The 13737-nt window shown below is 36.4% G+C and overlaps 2 protein-coding genes across 2 annotated transcripts; one reads left to right on the forward strand and one right to left on the reverse strand.

Moving 5' to 3' along the window:
- LOC104792417 (1,4-alpha-glucan-branching enzyme 2-1, chloroplastic/amyloplastic) lies at positions 1 to 5698 on the forward strand. Its single transcript, XM_010518558.2, has 18 exons — positions 1 to 142; positions 445 to 575; positions 835 to 1070; positions 1239 to 1337; positions 1497 to 1539; positions 2000 to 2059; positions 2218 to 2298; positions 2395 to 2511; positions 2714 to 2797; positions 3140 to 3261; positions 3405 to 3524; positions 3649 to 3778; positions 3855 to 3965; positions 4103 to 4231; positions 4315 to 4418; positions 4512 to 4656; positions 4777 to 5334; positions 5418 to 5698. The coding sequence occupies exons 1-18, from the start codon at positions 1 to 3 to the stop codon at positions 5550 to 5552; spliced, it is 2547 nt and encodes an 848-aa protein (XP_010516860.1). The 3' UTR covers positions 5553 to 5698.
- Positions 5715 to 8590, reverse strand: LOC104792418 (growth-regulating factor 3-like). Its single transcript, XM_010518559.1, has 4 exons — positions 8070 to 8590; positions 7776 to 7967; positions 7183 to 7543; positions 5715 to 6364 (listed from the first exon to the last, which is right to left on the reverse strand). The coding sequence occupies exons 1-4, from the start codon at positions 8254 to 8256 to the stop codon at positions 5929 to 5931; spliced, it is 1176 nt and encodes a 391-aa protein (XP_010516861.1). The 5' UTR covers positions 8257 to 8590; the 3' UTR covers positions 5715 to 5928.

The following is a 13737-nucleotide window of genomic DNA, read 5'->3' on the forward strand; positions in this document are numbered from 1 at the left end:
ATGGTTTACACTATCTCAGGCGTACGTTTCCCTAATCTTCCATCGAGTAAGAAGAACTCTTCTCTCCCAAGTTTTAATGAAGATCTCAGGAGAAGCAACGCTGTTTCCTTCTCCCTGAGGAAGGACTCTCGTTCTTCTTCTGGTACTTTGCTTCCCATCTCCTTTGTTTTCATTTATCTCCGTGTGTCTCCTTCTACTGGGCACGGGTTTCGAGATTGGTGATTTTCATCGAGTCGATTTCAATTTTTTTTTTTTTTTTTTGTGTGGATCCTGCTTCGTTGAATTGCTTGGACGATTGATTTTTGTAACTGTTGTGATTACTCTTGTTGAATGATTGATGAGTCTCCAATGTTTTGGTTATTTTGAAATGTGAATTTGATTTTGCTATTTTTTTTTTTTGGTTTGTTTGTTTGGGGCATCGATTCTGCTGGTTGATTGATTTAGGGAAGGTTTTTGCTCGGAAGCCACCGTATGATTCTGATTCGTCTTCTTTAGCTACCACTGCATCTGAGAAGCTCGGCGGCCATCAGAGTGATAGCTCTTCATCTGTCACTGATCTAGTAGAAGATACTCAGGTTTGTTGTCGTCTTCTCGGTTTTGTGCTTACATCAGGGTTATTTTAGCATGATCACCAGATGAAGTTGTGTAGAAGTAAATGGTGCATTGTAGTCATAATATTTTGATCAAAACAAAATGAAAGGGAATGAGATACTTATCACCTTTTTTCATGAGAACCAAACAGTGAACATATGATTGTTTGGATAAAGTGATCTTTTCTACAAATCAAAATGAATAGAAACATTACATTACTGTTCTAACCTGATGATTTATCAGGTTGTCGACGATGTAGACGCCCCGAAAATCGAAGAAGCCGTGGAAACAGAGAAACTAGATCAAACTTCTCCACTCTCAACATCTGGAGGCAAAAGTTATAAAGAAGATTTTGCAAAAATGTCACAGTCTGTTGACCAAGAAGTTGGGCAGAGGAGGGTTCCACCTCCTGGAGATGGGAAGAAAATATATGACATTGATCCTATGTTGAACAGTCATCGTGGTCATCTTGATTACAGGTAAACAATATACTACTATCTAGCTTTATCTTGTTTGCCAAAAGTACAAGTCCCTCATTTTTGTTGGTGGATCTTGTAAATTCTATGACATCCTTCTCCTGGCTTAAAAACCTGTGTTTCTTTTTTTTCTTTTTTGTTAAGTTCTAATTACTCAGCATGATGTTGCAGATATGGGCAGTACAGAAAACTGCGTGACGAAATCGACAAGAATGAAGGTGGTTTGGAGGCATTTTCTCGTGGTTACGAAATATTTGGCTTCACTCGAAGGTAAACTTCATTAAAAATATATATATTCAAGTGCCGTTTCGATTGCTTTAACGTTTTTAATTATGGCATTTTCAGCACTCTAGTCACGGTAAAAGTTTAGTAAATACTCTACAGATAGTTGGTATTGCAGTTGCTAATTATAATTCACTGCTTTATTAGCGCCACTGGTATCACTTACCGGGAATGGGCACCAGGAGCTAAGGTTTGTTTCATCTCAATACTTTACCTTACTATTATGTTGTCATGATTTTATGTTATTTGTGGTCCATCACTAGAGTTTCAGAATTTCAACTTTTATGCCTGTGAAGAGAACTAAATTTAAAAGCATGGATTAAAACACATGTATTGCTACATTCAATATGATTGAACATGTGATGTACACCTACTGCTAACATACCAAGCTTTATGTTGTGGTGGTGAATATTTTTCCTTGAGCTGTTGGGGTTGCAGATTTCAAAACCGGTCAAGTGGTGTTGTATTTAGCATAATTATAATGATCAACCTGGGCTCATAGTTCAGTGAAAAGGGTCTCATGTGCCCTGATATTGTGCAATCGGTTTTGTCTTTTGTATTCTGTTCCATGCATGTATCTGCACCTGATTGAATATCTAGATTCTTGTTTTTTCTAACAAGAGTTATTTGACTGAATTATGCCTTTCCAGGCAGCATCACTAATTGGAGATTTTAATAACTGGGATGCGAAAGCTGATGTAATGACTCGGGTATGCTATTACAGTCTACTTTGAGATTTATTGTTTAATCTTCCATCTCAGCGTGTATAACCTTCAATGATTCTTGTTGGCGGCATGCTTTGCTCTATTATTATTCTGTTCCTTCTGCAATTCTCATCTAAGACAATCTTATCACTGAAATTGAGCAGAACAACTTTGGTGTGTGGGAAATATTTCTGCCAAATAATGCTGATGGCTCGTCAGCGATTCCCCATGGCTCCCGCGTGAAGGTGACATGTTCATAGTTAACCTTTTGGAATAACATGCAAAATTGTCAGCTTTGTAACTCTGATCGTAATTCTTATTGTGTGTCATGGCATTGGTAGATTCGCATGGATACCCCAACTGGTATTAAAGACTCCATTCCAGCTTGGATCAAATATTCTGTCCAGCCACCAGGCGAGATCCCATACAATGGAGTATATTATGACCCTGCTGAGGAGGTACAAACCAGTACTCATTTTACATTCTCACTTGTTTTGGTTTTTTTCTAGAGAAGATCAACACTTTTCAAGATGTAGACATCCAACAAAAACATTATATTTAGTATTTAAGTCATAACTTGTTTCCAGCATTCTCTATGTGTACATATGGTTCATATATCTCTCCTTCGCTGAAGGCCTAAAGAGTACTCCATTGTTTCAGGATAAATATGTGTTCAAACATCCTCGTCCAAAGAGACCCACATCCCTGCGTATATATGAATCACATGTTGGAATGAGTAGTACGGTATGTTTCTTTCTCTTATCTTCGAATGGTAACTGACAGAGGTAGAAGTTTAAAACTACATTTGACATGACAAATTCTTAAATGTGCTTGACCTCGTTGCTTTTTGATGATAGTGGAAAGTTTGGTCTAGGCACATTGAGAATATAGGAACTAGTCCTTTTGAACTAGATGACTATCATCGTTACTTGATGGCGTAATCATCTTTAGAGAATGTATAGTTTCAATATAAGTATGCAAAAGGAAATCTCGGAAGTCTTTATTTTTGTTCCAGGTTCTTGATGGCAGAAGACTTTCACTTTTGACGATATGATAATGGGTAACGTTGTTATCTTTGATCTGCAGGAACCAATGATAAATACATATGCCAACTTTAGAGATGATGTACTTCCCCGTATAAAAAAGCTAGGCTATAATGCGGTTCAAATAATGGCCATTCAAGAGCATTCCTACTATGCCAGCTTTGGGTATCATCATTTCCAGATATAAATTTTCTACCTAGTTATTATCCAATGCATACCTGTTAAAAGGCATTTGTTGATTCTTTGCAGTCGTAAATCCTTTTGTCTCCTTGATGAATGAGCTTGTGACTGTGCTACATGCAATGCAGGTATCATGTGACAAATTTTTTCGCACCTAGCAGCCGCTTTGGAACACCTGATGACCTTAAATCTTTGATAGACAAAGCTCATGAGCTAGGTCTGGTTGTTCTGATGGATATTGTGCACAGGTATTGGCTTCCCGTTAACGGACTTCTCCAGAATCATCTTACATCAGTTAGATTTTATTGTGAATCAGTTGATATGGAATTTTTCATGGAAAATCCAATTCTTCATTGTCTTAAATAAATCCAGCCATGCATCAAAAAACACACTGGATGGCCTGAACATGTTTGATGGCACTGATGGTCAATATTTCCACTCTGGATCGCGGGGTTATCACTGGATGTGGGATTCTCGTCTTTTCAATTATGGAAGCTGGGAGGTATGTCTCTTTAGTGTACCACCATGTTGGTGGTTACGTCTGTATCGTTATTAACGTTTAGTCCTTGTATATTTAGGTGCTTAGGTATCTTCTTTCCAACGCGAGATGGTGGCTGGAAGAATACAAGTTTGATGGGTTCAGATTTGATGGTGTGACTTCCATGATGTACACTCATCATGGCTTGCAGGTGGTATTTTGTATGGGATTAGTTTTGTGCTTTTTGTCAAAATTTAATAGTAACTAATCCTTTATGTATCACAGTATCCTACAAATATTTGCAAAATATATGGCTTTATGGAACCTAACTACTAACTTTTGTGGCAGGTCGAGTTTACTGGGAATTACAATGAGTACTTTGGTTATTCTACTGATGTTGACGCTGTGGTCTATCTAATGCTGGTGAACGATATGATTCATGGGCTATACCCTGAGGCTATTGTTGTCGGCGAAGATGTAAGTCATTTGCCCTTTTGTTTAGTAAATACTGAAGTGTCTTTGGTACCTCTTTTCAGCTCTCTCAATTGATTTGGTAATAGGTTAGCGGGATGCCAGCTTTTTGCGTTCCTGTCGAAGACGGTGGTGTGGGTTTTGACTACCGTCTACACATGGCAGTGGCAGATAAATGGATTGAGCTTCTCAAGTATGTCCTCAGGACGTCTTGGCTTTTCAATGAGATGAAAGTGGACGATGTTATATCATATTGAACTGATATGGTGTGTTGTAATTTCTCTAGGAAGAGAGACGAGGACTGGCAGGTTGGTGATATAACTTTCACGCTTACCAACAGAAGGTGGGGAGAAAAATGTGTCGTCTATGCGGAGAGTCATGATCAAGCCCTTGTTGGAGACAAAACGATAGCGTTCTGGCTAATGGACAAGGTACCATATCGGTTGCTGTTAAGACTCAGGAAATAGAATTACTAAACATCTTACTGTCTTTGAACTCTTAAGTCTTATGTCAGATTGTTCGACTAAATCTTATGTTTATTACTTGTATAGGACATGTATGATTTCATGGCCGTTGATAGACAGGCCACCCCGCGTGTAGACCGTGGGATTGCTTTACACAAAATGATCCGTCTCATTACGATGGGATTGGGTGGAGAAGGATACCTCAATTTCATGGGAAACGAATTTGGACACCCAGAGTGGATCGACTTCCCAAGGACTGATCAGCACCTTCCTGATGGCAGAGTCATCCCTGGGAATAATGGTAGTTATGATAAATGCCGACGTAGGTTTGATCTGGGAGATGCAGAATATCTTAGATACCATGGACTACAAGAGTTTGATCGAGCAATGCAACATCTCGAGGAGACCTATGGTTTCATGACTTCAGAGCACCAGTACATCTCCCGCAAGGATGAAGGAGACAGAGTCATTGTATTCGAGAGAGGTAACTTGGTCTTCGTCTTCAACTTCCACTGGACGAACAGTTACTCTGACTACCGAATCGGTTGCTCTATTCCTGAAAAGTACAAAATCGTTTTGGACTCTGATAACTCTTTATTCGGAGGCTTCAACCGACTAGATGACTCTGCCGAGTTTTTCACCTCTGTAAGCCCTTTAACTAAACGAGAACGAAAACAGAAACTCTTTTCTCCAAATCATTACGAAAGAACTGATAATTTGCTATGCAGGATGGAAGGCACGACGAGAGGCCTTGCTCTTTCATGGTGTATGCGCCGTGCAGAACCGCTGTAGTTTACGCTGCAGTAAAGGATGATGAACGTTCTTCTCTTGTCCCCATAAGCCTGTTACCCGAAGATGTGTAGGAGCAAGAAAAGGATATCCGAGTGTACCTAATGTAAGCTTCTTTGTACTTCAAAGATGTACTGTTTGATCTCCATTTTCTTTAGGTTTCGCTTGCAGCATCATCATTATAACTTTAAAATGAAATAAAAGTCGTTGCACTTCTACATTTGCTCAGCTTCATGTGCTTCGTCATAAGTCTTATTTATAGATATGAAGTTCCAAAAACATAAATCTTTTGAGAGTAAAAGCTGAGAGAAAGTTACAGATACAGGGGAAATCATAAAGAAAAAGGAAGAGGACAACAAAAGACTCCCCCTCTTTATACAGCGAAAATTTGAATACAAACCCAAAACAAACAGTAAAAACCGCAATGTTGTTTTGGTTTTTTAACACTGTTCAATGAAAGGCTTGTGTCGAGACACCTAGCTGATGGAGAACACTGGTTGGGGAAGACGAGGAGGAAGATCTCAGCGCTTCGGCCAATGGCCCACCCATGTGGTGATGGTGATGTTGAGACCCTCCACCGCTCCACCAGCTCATGTTTTGCTGGTCTCTCCCATTGTTGTTGCTCCGAGCCTCCTCCTCGTTGCCAGTGGACAGCTTCAAAGAGACGTCTGAGGAAGAGTTTCCAGGCATGGAGATGGAGAGACAAGTGGCTGAGCTCATGGGACTTGAACTATTGTCCGCTTCTTGAAGCGAAGAACGAGGCCAATCATCAAAGAAGGGCCTCAGAACGTGGCCTCCATCTGATCTGTTGTTGCTGAAACCATTGTGGGACTCGTATGGCCTCTTGTTGTTGATGTTGTTGCTATCATGCTTCATCTCCGAACAACTGTTAACAAAGAATCCACATCTCAATGATTTGAAAGAGACCAAACTCATAAAAACAGAGCATAAAGCAAAAATTGTCAAAGAGGTTCCACATTTAGGCTTCAAACAACATGATTATAGCCTTTATATGTTGATAATATAGGCTTTAAAAGCACCTTTTAATGCGGGTTTTAAAAGAACTGATTAAGTAGAGTAAATAGAAATAGAACAATTAAATGAGTTTGTATCTCATGTGTTATGTGTGGATAGGGGAGGTGGGTGCAGAAGAATCTAAAAGCTTTAACTTTTCTGCAAGATATGAGACATATATGGGTCAGCTTTCACTAAGGTCCTACTATCTCATTATTTCTCTCTCTTTCTATTTTCTCTGTTTGAAAAGTCTCTCACACAGCTTCAAAAAAAAAAAATAGATTCTATCAAATCCAGTGTTATCATTAACTCTCAACAGAAAAAAAAAAAAAAGAGAGATACTTTCACAAAGAAATCAAACTCATAATTCAACAAACAAACAAACAAACCAACCCTAAAATGATAAGGATGTGTCTCTCAATTTCCAACATTACCCCTCTCTTCACAACATTATACAAACCCAAGTTATGTATTATCAGTTTCATAGTTTAAGACTCAGAATCAGTATTGTTTTACTCTAACTGAACATCACTATTATTAAAAACAATCGTCTCAAAACTCTAAGTCTCAACCAAGAAATCTTATTGGCTTAAAACTAAAGAAAGAAAAGTCAATGTGTTTGACCAACAAGTTCAACAGCTAAAACAGACAGACCTAAAGAGAGTAAAATAAACAGTTCTTTTTAATTACCTTTGACTAAGGTGGAGAAGTTCAGATGAAGAAGAGTTGGAAGAGGCAGAGAAGAAGAACGACCCTCCTCCTTGACCTACCACTTCATCACCACCACCACCAAAAGCAAACGTAGATGCTGTCGTTGATGTTGTTGTTGCGGTGGCTGTGGCTGCTGCTGAGGTAGCCATGGACGTGGCGGTGGCATTGACAGTGGTGGGAGTAGTTTCCACAGGCTTTCTTGAACGGTTGCGGCCACGGTGCATGTGGCGCTCGCAATACTTGTGGCCAGCGAAGACGTCTCTTGAACATCTCCACTTCTTACCATCCGTTCTCCTGCATCTCCCTGGCTCAGGATCCATCGCCGCCCTCCCCAAATACCCTGTTTTTTTATTATAGCATTCATGTCACAGATCAGATCAAGAACAAGATTCTACTTAATCAAATGTTAATTTAGATCTCCAAGATTGGCAGAACAAGATAATACTAGTATACTACAAATATCGAAAGTATGGATCTTGGGAACACAACTCCAACACAGTAGGCACAAAACCCATCATGCATCTAATCTTATTTAATAAATGAAAATAATAAAAAACTTTGTCGAGACTCACAAGCAGGTTGGTAATGAGGGAGGTGTTGAAGAGGATGATGAAGAAAATAGGAAGGAGAAAGATGGACAAGACTTTTCTTGATTGGTAAAAGGAGCTCTTGAGGAACAGCAGCACCAGCCAACATGTACCTGTAGATCAGTGCTTGTAGTTCAAGTTCTTGCCACTGTGCCCAGCTAAAGAAGCTCCCCATCTCTACAAAAACCAACAACAACAAGGCCAAGCATATATCAGTAATTAGACTAAGAAACGAATAAGAGAAACGAGGGAGTGGGGAAGAGAAGAAAGAGAACTCACTGGGGAACCTGGAAGAAGAATCAGGAGACAGTTTAGAAGAGGTAGGTTCAGGGGCAAAGAGAGGAAGAGCAGTAGAAGCTGGAGTTTGGGAATGAATCTGGTCATAGACATGTTTTGGTATCTTAGCTGCAGAAGGTTGTTCTTCTGACTCTGTCTGGCTTCTCCATTGTTTCAGTTGCAAATCCATGGAAGAGAGAGAGTGAGAGAAGTGTTGTTGTTGGTTACTTTTGAGATAACAGGATTCTTTTTTTCCCTTTATTTTTTTTTGTCTTCCAGGGGTCTGATTTAATAGCTGTGAATGTCTTGTTGGGGTTAGGAAGAGCAAAATAACTTCTTTTTTTTTTTTGGCTCTAAGAATCTAAGAAAGAAAAGCTTCGTTCTTTGTAAGTCAGTTTCTGTATCTGAGCTTCTTCTGCAGAGAGAGAGAGAGAGAAAGGACAGAGAAGGGGGTAAAGAGGTTTTTATTAGGGACACTTGAGAGACTTGCAAGAAAAAGACAATGAGACAAGACAGATGGGGCAAGAGAGGAAACTATACAGTAAAAAAGAGGCTAAACTCTTTATATATAAACCTTAAAATTAATGTGGGGGTTCACAAATCTTCCATTAATCTTTCAGATTATTAAAATAATTAGTTTTGTGAATTAAGATATATAAAAAAAAAAAAAGCAAAGTCAGAAAACCCAGAAAGAACCACTCTCTGCAAGATGAAGATGGAGAGATAATAACCTGCAGTTTTTCTGTCTTTTGCTGCATTGGAAATACCAAACCTCCAATTAGTATAATAAATTACTACCTTTTGATTAGTTTATTAGTTATAAAAAAAAAAAAAAGCCTACTTGGAGTTGTGAGTAATTTTAAATTTAGTCCTTAATCAAGTGATTTGTTTGATGATTAATTAATGAATAGAACGTTACGTTTATTAAACCGAACTACTTTTATTTTAAGTTTTGAGTGATTAGTAAAATTCGTTAGGTTCATCACACAGGGCACTAGATAGATGTACTGTCTACTCTATTTTCTTTTTTGACTAATAAATTTTGTACCTTACGTCCATAAGATCTAGTCCGAAAATGGTATATTTCATTTGGGAAGTATTGGCTGAATTTTTGGTGGAACGAATCTGTTGAGGGAAACAATATTATTTGACGTAAAAATTCATGGCTGAGAAACCAAAATGTTTATTCTTTTAAGTGATATAACAGAATATATAACTATCACTTCTCAATCACGATTTTAACTCATTCTTTTATTTTCTTCTTATTATTATTTCACACCGCTCATGAGTCATACGTATAGTAAACAAATCTAATTGATATATACTAAATTGAACTTTCAGAGATGGCGGTAGAACGATGTCTCAAGACTCAAGAATATTATAAGGAGTCATGTATTTTTTAATTATAGAACATTTGAAACATTTTATGATATGGTCAACTTTGTTCCTCGTTTTAATGGGGTTTTTATTCGATAGATATCTTCTACTAGACTGAAAACCGCTGGTTCAATTTGGTTTAAAGATTGTGGTTCAATTTGGTTTAAAGATTGTGGTTCAAAATTTCCTTTGCTTTTTGTCAACGGTTTGAATTTGTATTCTATTCAATTTTTTTTTGGGTTTGATTTAGGTTTTACATTCGGGTCGGCTGAGGTAAAAAAAAAGGTAGTAGAAGAGAAAGAAGTTGAGAGAGAGAGAGGGAAGTAATAATGAGAAAAGAGAAGCAGGTGGGCTGTGTCAGAGAGCTCAGAAGTTAAAAGCATAAAAGTGAGTAACCCAAGTGGGTGGTGAGGGTTTCTCTTTGGCTGTGATTCATCTTTGATTTGACTACTCATAGTACTTCTTGTTTTTTTCACTTTTAACCCTCTCTTTTCCTCTATTTTCTTGCTTTTTACCCTCCAAAATCTCATTCACATATCACTAACACACCCCAAATAATAATGTCAATTTTTCAAGTTCATTAGGCTTAACTTTTACATTTCTCCTTTTTGCGATTAGTATGGAGCAAATAAGAGGATGACACATTACAAATTGCATTGCCACTCATCAAAGTTACTGACCAGCAGATCTTTGACCGAAATTATACCACTCGAGCGAACGAAAAAAGTTCAGGGTCAGCATATTTCTCTACTACATAGTCACAAAACTATATCACTTGGAGGGAGCACTTATGTTTTTCTTGTTCTTTGTCATTTTTCAAGATCATGTTTTATTACTTACGAAAAAACCATCGTACGTACCCTAATTACATAACTATTTTTCTGACATAACAGTAAAAAACACAGCGTTGATGTAGTAACTATCAACGAGCCAACAATAATATAAATATAACTGTCAATATTATTCGTTTTATTAAATAGAAAGTTCGGTAAGAAAAAGGAAAAGTTAACGTCGGCAAAGAGAAGAGAGTTTAATCATGTCGTACTATTGGTTTGGTGGTGTAATGTTCTCTTCTTTAAATTATGAATAAAACGAGTTAATTTGTACAAACAAATCTGAAATTAAAATACTATACAAATAGAGAGGAGAGCGAAGGACAGAGAATAAGAAGAAGAGGCAAAGGATGGCGAGAGTTCACATGTCCATGAGAAGACAAAATACGTTTCTCTGACACAAATCTCTCAGACTCCCCAATATATATTTTTAATTTATATTTGTGTAATATATAGTATAGTTTTGTTTTTGTTTTTGTTTTTGTTGTATTAGAAAGAAACGTATATTACTACTATACCCACCATGGACTTAAGGAAGGTCAGGCCTCAGTCCACTTGGGGTCCCCAATTTTTTATTAATTACAGAAAACAATTTTGTAGTAAAAGGCAAGTCACGCCGGCACGCGAGCCCTCACGTGATCCCACGTGCTTTATTATTCTCTCTTATGCTTCTTCACTAATCTCACTAATAATAATAACATACGTGAAAACTTTGTTTCAAAAAAGTATCAAGAATATGTTATTTTGCGTAAAATTAACATGATATGGCATATGGCTACATTATTTGTATAAATTAACCACGTAATAAAAAAAGGAAGGCTACTACCTAACACATTGTGTTATTTTTAGTAACATGGAAGAAGAAGAAAGAAGAAGAAAGAAAAAGAATGAAAAAGAAACCAAAAGGAAAAAGGAAACAATAGATCTTTCTGGTGAGAACACAGCACACACAGACATACACATTGTTGTTGACACAAGGCATCTAAGGGCATGACCGCACGTGTCAACATGCATCAAACATGCGATCTTTCAATATTATTTTAAAGAATCCAATGTAAAAGACTACTTTGCCTGCATGTCATGCCAATCTCTCCTTCCATTTATGTGTTTTCTAATCAAATATATACACTAAAAACAAGTTGATTTCATATTAAGATCAAGCCATATATAATAGTAGATCTAATTTGAGGGATTCGAAATCGAATTACCTCGTGTATTTTTTTTTATTCAAGAGAACAATTACTTGGGCTTTCAACCTTTGCGAATATTGGTTCGAGGGTGAAAAAATACATTGCATGCGGACTTTTACATCGAACTGTAACATGTCCTTTGGTCGTTATACAGTTTTCTACTTAATTTACGTCAGCTGCTAAAATAATAAAGTACTACTGAACAATTGACTCAAGACGGTTAATGCTCTTTGTTGTTGTTGCAAAGAAAACAAATATCGAATCCGAATCTCAGATATGATAATAAGGAGAAAAAATGATTAATTTTTAATCTTGTCTAGGAGCCAATTTGATATGTTGCCAAACAAAAAAAATACATATAATATGATTTGGGCCTACGTACAGAGATTTGAGCTATAACTGGAAAAGCCCAATCGACTACTTGTTGAAGGTCTTTTGTATTTGTCCGTTTTAAAACTTTTCAGTCCGATTCCTAATTATTTTTGTTGAGAAGACAAACATCTAACTATCTAATTCTAAGGCAACAAAACAGTTTCCTCTGCTTAAATAGCCCAACCTGATCCACTTCACGACTTTATCTACTTAAATAGCCCAATCATGAATTTTAACAATTACTATTAATCTCTTTGTTTCCAATAAAACCTCTGTTAAGGCCCAAAACATGTAACTATACCCACATGACCATTAACGAGGCTTGTGTATTAGCAGCGGAGACTACTGACCGAAGAAAAATGCAGAAACTACTTCCATAGTTAAAGATTTATCAATCCGTAATGTTGCTCCAATACCTAACCACACAAGGCCTCTATGATAATGATTCTTCAGTATCCATCTACATTTCAATAACTTCTCAAGTCGAAAATAGTAGAGTATACTCCATCATCATCCTTATACGATAAATAACTGCTGGGGAATATATTGATTCAAAGTTACGTGTAGAGTTCCGTATAGTGGGTAATATATATTACTTAGTAGAAGATTCGACGGGCAATTGATTTGTAAGAAAAGTCTTTGGACGTTAATAGCTTTGGTCAAGTCAATGGTACGACAGAAGACTAATTTCTCAATGACTTCTAGACAAACTAATAAATAACCTTAAAAATAAATCCTGTCCGACCAAAGGGTGGTTTGTGATATTTTAAGAAACTAAAAATGATTATGGTTTTTGGAACAAGAACTTGATTTTTGAATCTTTTTAAAACAGTTTTTTTTTCTAATCATCACTTCTTATTTTTTATAGTCAACAGTTTCAACAAAAACTTAAATATTGATAATCATTTTGAACAAATAGGTTAAAATATATACACCATATACGCACCAACATCTTTTTATATGTAGTAGTATATTAGTATATGTTAATCAATCACATTGTTGATTGAGTATTCTTCGTATAGGTTTATGCCATAATTCACATGCAATTCATTATGTTTTCCTTTGTAAATGAAAGGTAAAGATTATCGTTAATTGTCAAATTTGGGAAGAAGACTTTTGTAGGTAAAAAGTATTGGAATTTTTTTGATTCTCGACGTATGAGCCAAACTATATGCATTAAAGTTTAAATCATGAAGAATTAATTAAAAGAAGAGAGAGCAAAACAAAACAAACGATCCCCAAAGTAAACAAAGTCGTCCAATAATAAATTGGAGAAACGTTGCCATCAAAGAAGGATTACAATGTCTCGTCATCTTGGATTCTTGATTATCTTGTTAAATAAATCCGTATCAAATTCCATTACGTTTTCTTTCATGTTAGTCAATGTAAACGCTTAAATTCCTATGATTTTTCTGAATATACAATTTTTAATATCTACTATTAGTGAAAACTTGAAAGCAACTTAGCATCGATAAACCGTATATTAATTGAAAGTTCATAACCACAGACTCAAAATTACGGTCGACCTCTTAGTCCTAGCCTTAAAAATCTGACTAATTTGTAAAGGTATTTTGATGAGATGGAAAGTGTTTGAAATTATTGTATAAAGCTTATTAGAGTATTTGATGTATGAGTCGTCTCTCTTTGCTTTATACATCTACACACTACAGCTATGACGATTAATTATTAAATCCAAATCACACAAAGTTTTTTAAAGATATTTTGGATTTTTGGTTGTCCGTGGATCGATGAATGCGATGTCAAAATAAAAACAAGGATATTTTGGTTGCTGGTTGTAACACGACTAAAGATTTCATATATAGATCTTTTATACAATGATACTAATAAAAAAAAATATACTATATGCTAAAAAAAAAAAAAAAAAAAAAAAAAAAAAAA

The sequence above is a fragment of the Camelina sativa genome, chromosome 6 (genome assembly GCF_000633955.1).
Source record: "Camelina sativa cultivar DH55 chromosome 6, Cs, whole genome shotgun sequence".
Lineage (NCBI taxonomy): Eukaryota > Viridiplantae > Streptophyta > Magnoliopsida > Brassicales > Brassicaceae > Camelina > Camelina sativa.

Excerpts from the sequence above, each read along its gene's own strand:
- LOC104792418 (XM_010518559.1), bottom strand. The coding sequence starts at position 8,256 with ATGGATTTGCAACTGAAACAATGGAGAAGCCAGACAGAGTCAGAAGAA. Across the intron at positions 7,968-8,069 it reads TTCTTCTTCCAGGTTCCCCA|AGATGGGGAGCTTCTTTAGC; the intron begins GTGAGTTCTCTT and ends TGGTTTTTGTAG. Across the intron at positions 7,544-7,775 it reads CCCTCATTACCAACCTGCTT|GGTATTTGGGGAGGGCGGCG; the intron begins GTGAGTCTCGAC and ends ATAAAAAAACAG.
- LOC104792417 (XM_010518558.2), top strand. The coding sequence starts at position 1 with ATGGTTTACACTATCTCAGGCGTACGTTTCCCTAATCTTCCATCGAGT. Across the intron at positions 1,338-1,496 it reads ATATTTGGCTTCACTCGAAG|CGCCACTGGTATCACTTACC; the intron begins GTAAACTTCATT and ends CTGCTTTATTAG. Across the intron at positions 5,335-5,417 it reads CTGCCGAGTTTTTCACCTCT|GATGGAAGGCACGACGAGAG; the intron begins GTAAGCCCTTTA and ends TTTGCTATGCAG.